The sequence below is a fragment of the Amphibalanus amphitrite genome, unplaced genomic scaffold (assembly GCF_019059575.1).
Source record: "Amphibalanus amphitrite isolate SeventyFive unplaced genomic scaffold, NRLGWU_Aamphi_draft 001001F_arrow, whole genome shotgun sequence".
Lineage (NCBI taxonomy): Eukaryota > Metazoa > Arthropoda > Thecostraca > Balanomorpha > Balanidae > Amphibalanus > Amphibalanus amphitrite.
Window position 1 is genome coordinate 72,185 of NW_024882495.1, and position 14,653 is coordinate 86,837.

At 46.3% G+C, this 14,653-nt stretch overlaps 2 protein-coding genes across 3 annotated transcripts in view; one reads left to right on the forward strand and one right to left on the reverse strand.

The window, feature by feature from the left end:
• Positions 1-5,451, forward strand: part of LOC122369048 — a 28,865-nt gene extending 23,414 nt beyond the window's left edge. Inside the window, exons 2-3 of the mRNA XM_043343423.1 lie at positions 3,631-3,645; positions 4,582-5,451. Of these exons, the coding sequence (XP_043199358.1) occupies positions 3,631-3,645; positions 4,582-5,385 (819 nt within the window). The 3' untranslated portion in view covers positions 5,386-5,451. The remainder of the gene's footprint in view (positions 1-3,630; positions 3,646-4,581) is intronic.
• A 941-nt stretch (positions 5,452-6,392) lies between these two features.
• Positions 6,393-9,594, reverse strand: LOC122369050 (folate receptor alpha-like). Of its 2 annotated transcripts, XM_043343426.1 has the most exons (4): positions 9,418-9,594; positions 8,162-8,324; positions 7,737-7,814; positions 6,393-7,006 (listed from the first exon to the last, which is right to left on the reverse strand). In XM_043343426.1, the coding sequence occupies exons 1-4, from the start codon at positions 9,489-9,491 to the stop codon at positions 6,782-6,784; spliced, it is 540 nt and encodes a 179-aa protein (XP_043199361.1). In that variant the 5' UTR covers positions 9,492-9,594; the 3' UTR covers positions 6,393-6,781. The 2 variants fall into 2 exon arrangements, with proteins under 2 accessions (XP_043199361.1, XP_043199362.1); XM_043343427.1 differs by lacking the exon at positions 8,162-8,324 and having other exon boundaries at positions 9,418-9,593.
• Positions 9,595-14,653: the final 5,059 nt, after the last annotated feature.

Genomic DNA, 14,653 nt, shown 5'->3' on the forward strand with positions numbered 1-14,653 from the left:
CGCTCGCCCCAAACGCAAACACCGAAAAAAGGAAACAAAAAAGCGCCCGCCCGCCCCAAACGCAAAACGCACGCGCGAAACGCCAACGCAAACGTCGCAATAAATAAAAACAAATAAAAAATCGCCCGCCCGCCGTAAACCGCAAAAAAACGCTAAAACGCCGAAAACAAATCAAAACCGCCCGCATCGCCCGCCCGACCGCCACCAAACACAAACACCGCCGCAAAAAACCGCCCGCATCGCACGCCTGCCCGCCGCCAACCGCAAAACGCCTAAAAAAACAGCCGCCCGCCGACAAACGCAAACACCGCAAAAACGCAAACACCACCGCAAAAAAACGCCCACATCGCACGCCTGCCCGCCGCCAACCGCAAAACGCCGCAAGCGCCGCAACAAAGGAAACCGCCCGCATCGCACGCCCATCCGCCGCCAATCGGAAAAGCCGCAAAAGACCCTACCCTACCCTACCAATATACATATTACATACCCTACCCATACCCTAGTCCTACCCATACACTACCCATACCCTAGTCCTACCCATACCCTACCTATACCCTAGTCCCACCCATACCCTACCCATACCCTAGTCCTACCCATACCCTACCCATACCCTACCATACGTTTACCTTATACCCTACCATACCCAACTACCCTACCCTACCCAAACGGCAAATCTACCTCTACCCTATACCTTACCATACCCATACTTTACCCTACCTTACCCATACCCAAAACTACCTCCATCCTACACACTACCCTACCCTACCCTACCCTACCCTACCCTACCCTACCCTACCCTGCCCTACCCTACCCAAGGCCTACCCTACCTATACCCTACCCTTCCCATACCGTACCCTACCTATACCCGGCATACTCATGCCCTACGCATACTTGACTGAGGAGTTTTACCAAATTTGAGTGCTATCGTCCTACCTTGACCTGTTCTTGAGATATATAAATGGGCCTCTGCACGTGCCCACGCGCTTACTGAGACTCCAGATGACTTATGTAACTTGACTTACTGTAATGACTTACTGTAATGACTTACTGTAACTCCAGATGACTTATGTAACGCACGCACAGACAACTTATAAATCATAATATAGATTCGAAAACTGGCGTGGAGTCTTTTGAGGGCCATCGATGAATTTCGCTAAAAATGACAATGTAATGGTGTGGAACATTTACATTTTAAAGAATATTGTTGCTTGTCATGCAAAAATGATGGGTGTATCTTAGACAAAATTGAATGCTCTTTCTAACGGTACCAGTTTCAATTGCCAAACGTATCAGGTTATGCAGCAAAACCCGTGTAATTAATAAAGTGGCACATCATCGACAAACACCATTTTCTCCATCGAATTGTACCACCTTGTCGTCGATCAATTAGCTATTCACAATTTTCCCATGAGAGGCGGTACATTTCTCTTGCCAACAGGCGTTGTTCCAACTCGCTCCGTTTAACGGTCACCTAAAAATAAAATAAATTCCAAAATCCGTCACAAACCACAATGTTTCCAATAAAAGTATCCTCACGGGTGCACGTGGCACGTGCCATCCTCTGCATCGTACACTATTCGACAGCCCGCTCAATTATCTACACGATGCTGCTGTCCCCGTGCCGTTCTGGCGCCCGGTTACCGAGATATGGGACCGGACCCGTGTCGGCCAAAAATAGCCGTTTTCGCCCGATTTCGCACGCCGATTTATACATGTAAAGTCTATGACGCGAATTTTCACTTTTTGAGCACACGCCACGCGCTCCCTATCAATCCGAGCGAGCCCAGACCCCTCAAAGGCACGTCGCGCATCCTTGATCTATAAGTTGTGCAAATTTCACCGGGCTAGGTGCAACGGTCTGGCCTGTAGTCCACGCAAAGCACCACCAAGTCGGGACCTCGACCACAGACAGACGCACCTATAAGTAAAGTAATCTTAAGAGTTGAGACGCACCCACCACAAAAAGTAATATCGATGCAAGTGAGATAATGTACAGATACATGTGTCATTGTGTAGGGTAGAGTGGGGCAAAGCGCTCAGGGCGGGTAAAACGCCCACCCCTCTTATTTGTGAAATACTCGACTTTTTAAAGAATCCTTGATAGCCACTTTCAAGAACACGCAGGAATCTGCTTGTGCTCCCTTTTTTTGGTTCCACAAGTGGGGTTTTCTGGATATAAAATACAGATTGGTATATTGCTGATGTTTTCTAGAAATTAAAAGCTTTCTTAGTGCCAAAACTTTGTCTAATAGAGATTGAAGAAGGCAATAAAATTTTGTTATGTTGAAAGGAAAAGTGCCACCTTCTTGAAATATGAAGATATCGTTGGTTTTTATTTTGACATTATTATTTTCCATTTTCTTTTCAAAACCGGTGCCAGAAGTGCATAATTCGCTAAAAAGTATTTCAAACTATTTAACATATTGGTACTATGTTTATACTCTCTACCGCAGCTACTGTATGATGTCATAGCAATGACGTCACACTCAAGCCAATCAGCCTTGAGGAGGATAGACTCGTCGGACTGTAGCGGTTGTAAACAACTTGTCGCCCCGTGTGTCTGCCCGTGGCGCTAGTTATCTGTCGAAGGTAAGGGTGAAAGATGGATATAATGGCCATGGAACGCTATTTTAGGATTATTGGTGAATAGCAAGAATATAGTTTTGGTGGTTTGAAATTGTTTGTCCTCAGTGATTGGCTTGATTCTCATTTTGCGGCATAAGCGGCTGTTTGGTTACATTGCATTTTTTATGATTGTGTAATTATTATGATTATGTTCCTCCAAAGTAGGCATCACATATCAATCTCAAAGGCAGATCATCTTCTTTTCATGCCTATAATTTTCTTCAAGAATATTAATAAAAAATATTCCATTTACCCCTGCCTATCATATATCCCATGGAGCTGCCGGTGGAAGTAGGCACGCAATGTGACCTAGCATTGGCGATGTGGTTAATTAGCTTTAAAGTACTATGGAATGCTAAAGGTCATCATTTAGAATGGTTTTCAAAACATTCCACTAGGAAATATTCATTGAAACCTGAAAATTACTTACAAAATGTAAATGTATAGCCACGTCTCAAGAGCATTCAGCCGTCTTCTCAGTAAATATATAATGAAACATAATCTTACCTGACCTAGCCTTACCTACAACCTACAACGTACGGCATTGGTAAAGCTGGCATCACTGTCAGCGTATATTAGTTTGGTAGGTTGTGGGTAGGTAGGTTGCAGGTCAGTAGGTAAGGTTAGGTTAGGTTATATTGTTTTTAAGATTCCTTTTATCTACACATTTACCGGTTAGCGCTGACGGTGACACCAGCTTTACCGATACCCAACCTACCACCTACAACCTACAACCTAAAACCTACATTCAATGGTGGCGGGTGGTGATAATTGTTATACCTATATGATAATACTGGAGATAAATACCATACAGATTAGCTGGTATCCATGACACACTTTCTTAAGAAGAAGGTCTTCTATTAAATCATGTCTATTTTATAGGAATGAAATGATTTTTGTTGTAGTCACATTCCCTACTCTGACCATCATGTCTGTTTATTTCCAGTTACCACTGACAATGCCCAAAACAAGAACAACAAAGGCCCAAAGGTGGCTGTTTGGTAGTGCGCAAAGCTGCTGGTAAGTGGCATCAAAGGATAGGATGTTGTTGTTGTTATGGGTTAGGGCGCGTAGCAACTTGGCTCTTGCGTCCAACATCAAAGGATAGGATGTGCTTTGTTATTTCCAGGCACGTAGCCAGGATTTTGCTCGGGGGGGGGGTCACAGGTTGTGGCCTAGTGTTGTACCCCCTCCAAAAAAGGAAAATTTCTCTGATTAGGCCCACTATTTTGGGGGTGTGTCACAGCTGTTTTTATTTAAAAAAAAAATCGCCATCACCGAGGGGGGAAGGGGCACGAGGGCATGGCTCCCGTGCCCCTCCCCCCTCCTTGGTTACGTCCCTGGTTATTTCTGAGAGTTTGGATATCACAAAGCTTTAGATATAAATTAGAATGTAATAAGAAGCTTTCAGCATTGCACCTTTCCAGACACTGATAATTCATTTGCCTTTATTGTTTCAAAAGTCAATTTTTCAACACAAAAAAGTTGAAATTATTAACTCAAATAATTGCAAATATATGCTTTGGTAATTTGCCTTTCGCATCACTACCAACAAATTAATCAAGGGTGACTAAATATGAAATGTTCCTGCATGATCTTCATCGTGAACAATTGTCGAGGTATGATGTTTGCGTGTTGAAATGTTATAAAGAACTTATGTCATAAAAACACAACTTGTAAAATTGTGTCTTTCCATATTATTCTGCAAGTAAGCCTTGGAAGGAAGAGACACTATTCCGTCCTACAGAAGCCATTTAGAAATGTGTGACATGTTCAGCACTTTGAGTCAGTCGGTGCCCGGACCTCAGTCGGCTGTATGACCGTCTCCTCGTCCTCTTTTGTCGGCTCCGCCCCGTGCTGTTCTATAAGGGTGTCTGACCCGCTGCCGCTATCCCCACTGTGAGGTCTGACCCGCCGCGCGCTGTCACCACTGTCGGCCCTCTGTGTGCGCGGCAGGTGGTGGTGGACGTCTCTGCCCTGACGCGCGGCGTGCGTCTGCTCAGTGTGGAGGTGCCGCTGACAGCGGTGCCGGCCGGACCGGCTGCCTCTCCGGCGGCCGACATTGAGCGCGGCACGTGTCCGCCGCCGTTCGGGCCGCTGCAGCTGCTGCAGTCGGCGGCGCAGCTGTCCGTCTCCGTGTCGCTGGCCGTGCCGCTGGACCTGCTGCCGCGGCCGGCGCCGGCGCGCTGCGCCTACGGCCGCCTGCTGGCCGTCGTCTCGCAGCGCGGCCTGCAGCGCAGCGGCGTGCTGCAGCTCATCCAGCAGCTCAACGAGCCGCCCAGCCCGGCGGCGGCCGAGGGCGCCGCGCCGCGCCGGCCCGGCGACGTCAGCACACCTGGCATCAGCGGCTTCTGCCTGGCCGACCGTCAGCTGCACCTGCTGTTCGCCGAGGGGCGCGCCGACGCCGAGCTGGAACAGACGGCGGCCGCGCCGCGCGCTCTGCCGCGCCGCGACGCTCGACTCTGCCACCACTCGGGCCAACTGTTTAGGGAGCGCCTGTACCCGCGCCAGCCGGCCGCGTTCCGCGTGCTCGAGGACCGCCCGCTACGCACCCAGCTGCTCGACACCCGCCTCTACACGTTACAGAAACAGGAGCCGGCGCGCGCCGTCCGCGCCATCAGAGAGTGCTTCCGCACGCAGTGGCTGTCGGAAAATGAACCTGCTTCCCAACGAGGCCGGCCTGCAACAACTGCTGGCCGGCTGTTGGCCGAAAAAAAACGCCTTCAACCGGATGTCAGTTGTCAAATCAACGCGTATTAATGCATTCACTAGGATGGGCTTACGTAAAGCTGTAGAATTGCAAATATATAATGGCACTGTTTTTGATCCGTTCGGTATGCATTGGTATCATATGATCTCTCATTCACAGACGATCAGCTGCGAAGACCCAGATCCGTAGTAGAGGGCTCATCGAGTCCGGGTCCAGCTCCCCGTACTTCCTCCACTTTGGAAACACCGCAGCGCAGATCACAGTTATACATAATATTTAGTTTTCATTCACTTCATAACCGAAGGTTGTTTGATAGGTGATGTGCTGCTTGAGTTGCACCCCGGTATATCAATACGAAGCTTCCGTCCCTGCCACATACCAGTGAAGGAGGCGGCGGCGGCGGCGGCCGGGGCCGGGCTGCCCTGCCCACCGACACAGTCTGTGAAATGCCCCAACAACCTTTAAAATTCAACAGGCTTCATAAATGTTTTTTTGCACCATATTTTCTCGCGTATATGAAAGCTCTAAAATGTACAATATTCCTTTCAGCCACAAGCGATATAAAAGCTCTACAAAACGTCATGTCTCTGTGTGCAAGAAAGACGCATATATTGTGTATAATCGAGCGTACATGATCTGCAGCGCTGCGGAGGGCTGCTCGGTTGCCGCTTTTTACCAGTCGGCTCTAGGTCGGACATATGGGTAAACAAAATGGAATAGTAATATTTAACAATGCTACCTGCTGATGCTACTGGGCCTCTCATTGGTGAAGAACTGGCAGCCAGCCAGCGTGTTTTTGTGAGAACTGTTTTAACAGCAGCAACCGAACGGCTCTCGGGCCAGCGACCAGTGAGCGTAGACAGCACAGCGCTCCGTTAGGCATCGGCGGGCAAGCACGCATTAGCTGTGGACGGACCGGCCGCCCGAACATATTTGTCGGTATCGAAAGTATCGTGAACCAAATGACTGCTAGCGAAAAAAGGACTGCCTCTCGTATCCATGAAAACATGTGTTCTACAAAAGTACATAATTGCTTAGTTGTCGCCAGTCACTCATTGCACCATGGCGTCAGTGTGGGGCCGCGCCCCGAATCATCTCAATCGCCAGGCAAAGCATCTCAATCGACAGGCACATGGTAGTCCAGCTACGAATCCGAGCCGCGGCATCCCGTCTATGTATCTACATTACACCACAATCGAACACTGTCGGGCCACCCGAGACAGCAGTCTCCAATGTAACATCAAAACCCGCCACTCGTCTAATATCAGAAAAATGAGCATTGAGTACCTACCGAATATCGACTACAGAAGATTACAATGGGGTGCAGATCTAGCAAGAGTGTCGCGGTTCGTCTCGGCACGGCTTACAGGCCGCCGAGCCCGCGCAGGTGACCGCCAGCTCCACCTGTTCCACCTCCGGCGCGGAAGCTCGATCACAAGACTGACCTCAGTCGGCGCTCTGTGCTCGGCACAGGGCGACCGGGTCAGGAGCGGGCCGCTGCCGCCAGGGCCGCGGCCACCAGCCACGCGGCAGCGCCCGCGCACCGGCCGCCACCACCCGCTCAGCCCAGATGCGCGCCACGGCGTCATTGGGGCTTCCCTGAGCAGGATCGAACCAGAGCTGCATGCACGGCTCCGTATCCGCCGTGAACTTCCACGAGTGATCCCACACCTGAAAAAGGCGCACGGTTTGCGTCACAGCTCGGCTCACTTTCACAGTCCACGCACCGGCAGCAATTAAGGGCTACTTAGATAGTGTGCTAATAGAGCGCAATCACTTAGCTTAATCCATATAGTCAACCATGAATTGTTAATTACGAGCGAGCGAGCGAAGCGAAGTCTTTTCAATATCACGGAAAAAGCTCAGTATGAGCGGCCCGACCCGGCCCGGCCTGTAACGCTTTTGAGAGGCTTATATCTCAGCAACCGCTGGACCGATTGGCCTGCGGTCTTTCTTTTTTTTTTGTTGGCTAGCCCTATTCCCTCTACCCCGTAATTGACTACTCTTGATACATTACAGGGACCGTCGTGGCACGTGCCACGTGAAAAGTCAAGGGTGTTATTTGTCAAAAGTTGCAAAAGAAGTGATTTTGAGAGGCTCATCTCAGCAGCCGCTTGGGCGGTCTTGCGGTAAATTTTGTAGGGTAGCTGCACCCCTTCAACCAAAGGTCGGATGCTCTTGATCTATGTGAGTGACCCCCACTGCACGTGCAAAATGCAAAAAGAAGAGGTGCCGAATTTGTTCCCATTTCAATAACTCTGTAATTACTGGGGCGATTTAGCTGAAACTTGGCATACAGGTAGGCAGTAGGCACCCACCAGGCAATGCATTCCCATATGTTGCGGTTAGGGTGCTACTGCTTAGTGTATTATGTGTAAAATAAAGGACGCTTGAATCTTACCTGAGTGATGTCCATTTCTTGATCACTTTCATCTGTGGGTGACCGAGCAGCGACAGCAACCCAAGGCGTATACGGAATCTGTAAAAAAATCAGCACACCGTTACCACATGTTTTAATAAAACTTACCTATAGGGAGGTAGCATAAAATACAGATCAAAACAATAACATACAAACATACAGATATTCGGTTAGGTTGAAATGGCTAAAAAATATAAAAAATAAGGGCAAGGTACTAGGGCTGTAAAGCTGTAAGGGCTCGGTACTAGTAATAATTTTTGGCTAAAAATATCACAAATAAAGACTCTGCACTAAAGCTGTAATGTCTGGTACTAGGAATAACTTTAGAGTGAAGTGTTACAAAAGCAATATTCAAAGTCTTTTGATAACTTTGCAGGCATTTTCATCACTTTTAAAAAATAACTTACATTCTGATCCGGCACAGCACTGTTCTTTAGACGCAAACGTTTTTGACTGTGCTTATCATGGTGTGCACTTCTTGTTAAGTTTAAGTGGTCATGTGGTCTTGGCTCATTGGTCATGCCACACACCCTCATCCACTTTTCTCTGTACTTCTTTTTTAGCGGGAACCTAAAAGTAAAAAAGGGTCAACACATGCTTAGTCCATGCAACACATACTCTGTGTATTAAGCTGAATAGCTCCACTGAGCCCAGTTTCACCAAGTGCGGTAAACTTAATTTTGGGGTAGTTTTTGTAGTTAAGTAGTGGGGTAGTTTGGTAGTTTACCCCAAATTGAGTTTACCGCACTTGGTGAAACTGGGCTCTGGTGAGTTTCCTTTTCTTGTCAGCACATAAGTGAAAGGAAACTGTGTAGACAAGAGATGAACCAAACCCCCATGGAAAGGTAGGTGTTACCACAACCAGGAAATGGGATTTGAAGGGCTGGATAAATGTGTCTGAGTTCTGCCTTTCAGCCAGACTGGAAAACATCCATACACTACGCCGGATGCCCGTGAGCCCCTCATGCGCCAAAATTTGAAGCAAGCAATTTTGAGCTGAAATTCCAATGCATGATTTCCACTGAAAGTTGGGTGCCTGTTTGCACCAAAATTAAGCCACTTTTACATAAAGCACATGTGCATATCTACCGACCAAGGCTATATCAACCAGACAGATCGTTCCGGGGCCTCGGAGTCAGACGCTCTTCCCTTTCTGAGCGTCTGAATTAGTTAATGTTCCCATGAAAACCCAATACCAACACCACAATTTGTGTGGCACACTGTAGAATCTTAAGGTGAAACAAGGCCCAGGCCGGAAGTTCCGACTCTCTTCAGACCTGCCAGTGCCCGCAGGGCAAGTCTGCTGCTAGATTGACCACAGCATGTCAAAAAATTCGGTGACAGCCATTTGCATAAACATTATGCGCCATGCGGTCACCCTGCGCCTAAAAATTCAGCTGCCACCATGCGCTGAATTTGACGCATGCAAAATTATGCTGGATGTGCGATGAAATTTTCGGGGCAACGCCGCAATCACGCCACTTCGCATGACATTCGGCATAACTTGCGTTTTTTTATCCAGTCTGGCATTTCAGTTGTGAAAGCCTGAACAGTTCAAAAGGGTTTGCTAATCCAGGGGAGAGTTCTGTGAAAACAAAAGTAATAGAAGAGCCATTGCAATAAATAAGAATTTAGGTACCTACCTAGGTACCTAGGTACTTACTTGTGCACAGTCACACGCATATCAGTCCCGACCCGACGTAGGTCGTTTGCTCCGCGGATCACGCACTTCTTCATCGTTATTATAGGTATTTGTTCGAACAAAAATGCCCTGATTTCGGATCAGAGCCACGGTATAAAATATGGTATACTGCCTTGCGTAAGATAAAAATGCATTTTGATTTTAGCAATTGGCTACCAAACGAGATGTCATCTGTTCAGGGCATAGCATAGGTTTACTTTCATAGACCTCATGAAAGTAGCTCATGAAACTCATGACCAATCAGCGCGACGGATTTCAAGATTCGATTGCGGATGTTCATCCGCCGGCCGATTGCCAGAACAGACAACGAAAAATAACGCAACTGCTCGTGGTCTGCTCGCTAGTACAGGGATCCGTGCCTGATCAGTACTGCTGCAAGCTGATTGGTTAAAAACCAAAGCCTCGCCGCGGGTGGCTGTATTGTCGGATAAGAACGCATTCCTGGGATAAGAACGCATTCCTGGCATATTTTCTTTTAAAATTGCCGATAACTACGAATGGAGGCCGAAATCGGCCGTAAGGAGGTAGACAGAGAGGTTTTCGGACACGGGCTACAAGATGGCTATCTCAGTTTCAATCCCCATGTTAAAGGTGGCCCTTTTCCTTTAAGCTATGCTTTGAGCATTTATTTGCTTGCAACACAATTGTGACAGGCTTAATTTTGGCAAATTTTGTTTTGAATGTGCTGTTGGGGTAATACGAACACTTTGGTGTGGGGCAAAGCGCCCATCATGGGCCAATGGGAGTTAGGGGAAGGAGGGTGAATTGCGCCACCTTAAGGAAAAACGCTAATTGTAAGAAAACTGCTGGAGATATAAGCATGCATTGGTGACCATTTCAAAGAGGAACTCATTGGCTACGATTTAAGAGCCTCCCGATCAATTAATAATGTTTCGTTTGCTTCTGACAGCTGTTTTTCAGAAACATGTAAAAGGGCGCATTTGCCAACAACTGCTGTAAATTGCGCCAGGGGGATGGCGCAATTAGAACCCAATTGCGCCCTATACTTTAACAAGGCTAAGCGAATGAGACCGAATGCATACACCCCGGCAGTCTAATGTCATTGCGGCTTACTTTAACATTCATAATGTTATTCACGCTGGTTAAATAATAAATGTAGGTGTAAATCGCGATGTTTTTTGCCCAGGTAGATAACTTTACATGTGTTCGTACGCTTGTAAAAGTGCAACGAAAACGTTTACTGTAACCGACTAGATATATGTGAACGTATGCGCCTATACGGTTACATTTTCAATCGTTTCTCTCAAAATTAGTAATTTTTATTGTTTCGACAGCTTTATGACATCAGTTTTTACTTTTTTATCATAGCTGTCACCTCTCACGCCTGAGTCCATGTTGAAAATGTCGTATTTTGTCAATTACACCACAAGTTCGTAGCCTAAATGGCAGCTGCATTATAAGTTTGACGAGAGAAATAATTTGCGGACTGACGACAGCGGGTTGCTCCCCTGCCTGACATTAAACTCTTTCTTTATTGCAATCAGTTAATGATGCATTCATGCTGTCGTGATATACAATAGCTACACCACTAGGGGGTTACAGGACAATTTGCCGAACTGCATTTTGCCGAATGCTTATTCGCCGAATGTCAATATGTCGAATGCATTTTGCCGACGTGTCTTTTTGCCGACGTGTCAAAAGGACGAAGTGCTAAAAGTCGAAATGCAATTTGCCGACATGCCTTTTTGCCGACGTGCAATAAGCCGGAAATGTCAATTTGCCGAAATGTCAATTTGCCGAAAAGTCAATAAGTCGAAATGTCAATTCGCCGAAATGCTAATTTGCCGAAATGCTAATTAGTCGAAATGTAAATTTGCCGAAATGTCAATTAGTCGAAATGTCAATTCGCCGAAATGCTAATTTGCCGAAATGCTAATTAGTCGAAATGTAAATTTGCCGAAGTGTCAATTAGTCGAAATGTCAATTTACCGAAAAGTCAATTAGTCGAAATGTCAATTTGCCGAAATGCCAATTAGTCATTAACCTAACCTAGCCTAACCTAACCTGACCCGTAGGGGAGAGTGGTGCAGGAGGCCCCCCCTTAAGCTCAGTTGCTATTTTTAGACAAATGATAATATTTAAGAGCTAACGTGTGCATGCGCTGTGAGCATGCATCATTTTCCCATACATATTTGCATTCAAAATGAATCTAGGGGGTACACAAACCGTAAACTTTAACATTTTGGAAAAAGTTGCAAAAGGGCCTCTTACACTATGGGTATGGTAAGACGCCCCCCCCCCCCTCGGGCGTTTTACAAGTCAAGTCGACTTGTAAAAGACGCTTTGCGAACACAGCTGCAAGGCCTTTTATTTCGAAACGCTAAGCAAATACGGTGTTATCGAAACCAATAACACTTCCAAAGCGCTCGAACAATGCGAAAACTAGCACAACCAAACGCTGATGACCAATGAACATTGTACCTATTACCTCTAAGAAAAGAAACAGAAAAAAGAAACAAAAACAAACTCCTTGAAAAAAGAATGCCACGCCTGCCGCAGGTGCAGGCGTTTTAGCATCGGGGGCATTTTTTATCGGGGGGCGTTTTATCATCCTCGAAGGGAGGGCCTCTTAAAAAAATGCAGTGTTTTAACGTCACAATCTTTATGGTTTATGAGACATTTGCAGCGCACCAGAACATGGTCTATTCTGAAGCTAACATGTGACAAATTTCGATGAGATAAGATTGCATTTGATAGCCATTGTTTTTTCAGATATATAAGGGTGATAAAGATGCATATATCTGGCAAGTAAAGGGGCAAAAACAGAAACAGGCTTACCAAAAGTCTCTGCGACGCACCTGATACCTCAGGTTTCGTGAGTTGTTGTTTCAAGAGGGCTTCTGCTTTACAAGTACATTAAAAAATAAATAACATTATTGGTTTGGTAAAAAAAGCGATAGGGCCTCTTACCGACCCTGGGCGTCTTACACGGATCTCCCCTAAGTATTAACTTAAGGACCGACTCGCTTTTCAAAGTTAGAAACCCACTTCCATGTCACCAAAGTATAAGAAAAACATAACTAAACCTTACCTTACCTGACCTACTGATTTTTGCCTACCCATGGATAAGGAAGAAGATACATTAATAGATTGCACACAATGATAAGTCAATATTTTTAGGTTAAGTGGTTGTGCATCAGGCTACAGGCCTTCGGCCTGAAGCCAGATACACAACAATTTAACCCTCACCGGACCTATTGATTTTCTACATACGCGCCGGCCGAGGTGGTAATTGTTGAAAGGCGATTTGCCGAATGCATTTCGCCAAATGTCATTTTGCCGATGTGCTTTTTGCCGACCTGTCAAAAAGTCGAAATGCCATTTGCCGAAATGCTTATTAGTCGTTTCGCCCCTGATGGAGCTGGCGCGTCGCGGAAAAAAAAAAACGAGTGTGTGCGCCGTTACAAGACGCAGAGATTGATACCCGATTTTAAGGTCCTACGTCAACCGGTGACCTCTGAGGTCAGGTCAAGTGCCCCAAGGTACGGTTCAGTTTTTTGGCGAACAACTTCGCCACGAAGGGCCGCAGGGCCGCGATTTTGGCAGCATCGTATTTGCCTTGCTTAGGCGCGTCAAATGATATAATTTTTAATTGGGTCAGCTCAACTTAGGGTGTTGACCTCAGGTCACGGTCAGATCAGCACCCCAGGTCATGAAGCTGGTGGAAAGAGGTCATGTCGCATATCATTCGATTCGGCAGGTATTCTTGAGTCCATTGGTGGCTTTCCCGACTCGCTAGCTCAATGTGATCGGGAGTTATTGACGAAAAACGAATATGACCTTGATGACGTCATAAATGACGTCACGCAAGGTCAACATTGCAAAAGTTACGCATCTAACCTTGCAAGGAGAGCGTCAAATCACGATTCTGTGTGCTTGAGATAGTTAGGATAGTTAGAGGTCGTTCCTGGCGCCAGAATAGCAGTTTTCATTTTTCTTCTTGACTTAGATATAATGGTGAGGTCACGAAAATGACCTGACCTCGTCCTCAAATACCCTTTAGGAAAATCTGAGACATACAAGCTGTGAGACTCGTAATGGATATTAGGTCCTGCAAGTTTCATTTCCCTGTGAAAGCTCCTCTGGCCGTGAGGGCGTTGCGAAGTTGCGATATCTGAAGACCGTGCAGAGGTTCGCTTATGACGTCATAGGTCGGTGACCTGACCTGACCCGAAAATGCGGTTGATGTAATAAGATCCGGCTTGAATCAAAGGTCAGCTATGCAAAGTTTCAGCTCTATCGCCAGCGTGTTCGGAGCTATCGCGAAAAAAACCTATGGGGTGCGGCACCCGCACCCCCTCGGCCGGCGAGGGTTAACCTAAAAATATTTGACTTACCTTTGCCTGTAATCTCTCCTAAGGCATTGCCTTCGGCACTGCACTGCTTCGCCACGAGCAATTTGATGTTTATTTCCACATGGTATTGGTGCTTTTAAACTTGCTTGTGCCATGAATAATTATTAGTTATGAAATCAGGAGGTCAAAGGATATCATGTGATTTGCTTCTTACTTGGGCACCAAAAGTAAATTGGTGATCGGTCCTAAGTAAATAAACACCACCTAACCTAACCTAACCTAACCAAGGTTTGCAGATTGACATTTCGGCAAAGTTATATTTCAACTAATTGACATTTCGGCAAACTGCCAATTCGGCAGATTGACATTTCGGCAAATTGACATTTCGGCAAATTGACATTTCGGCAAATTTACATTTCGACGAACTAACATTTCGACTAATCGACATTTCGGCAAATCGCATTTCGGCAAATTTACATTTCGACTAATAGGCATTTCGGCAAATTGGCATTTCGGCAAAAAGGCATGTCGGCAAATGGCATTTCGACTTTTAGCATTTCGACTTTTTGACACGTCGGCAAAAAGCACATCGGCAAAATGACATTCGGCGAAATGCATTCGGCAAAATGACATTCGGTAAATCGCTAATGATCAGTGCCCTAACCCTCAAAAGTTTCCAACATTAATTTTTACTTATTTAATAGTGAAAACTGAAATAAAGCGGATACTGAACTGTATACATCCAGTTTTTACGCTGTTCCCACACAAGCCTCCGAATGCCCAAAGAAGATCTCTGATGAATGGCCTTTGGGTGTCATACCGTGCATTGGTCAATGTGGTCAATGTGTACGACCTCGGCGTTTACCATTTTATGCACTGGA

Excerpts from the sequence above, each read along its gene's own strand:
- LOC122369050 (XM_043343426.1), bottom strand. The coding sequence starts at position 9,491 with ATGAAGAAGTGCGTGATCCGCGGAGCAAACGACCTACGTCGGGTCGGG. Across the intron at positions 7,815-8,161 it reads GTGCTGTGCCGGATCAGAAT|ATTCCGTATACGCCTTGGGT; the intron begins GTAAGTTATTTT and ends ATTTTTTTACAG. Across the intron at positions 7,007-7,736 it reads AAGAAATGGACATCACTCAG|GTGTGGGATCACTCGTGGAA; the intron begins GTAAGATTCAAG and ends CGCCTTTTTCAG.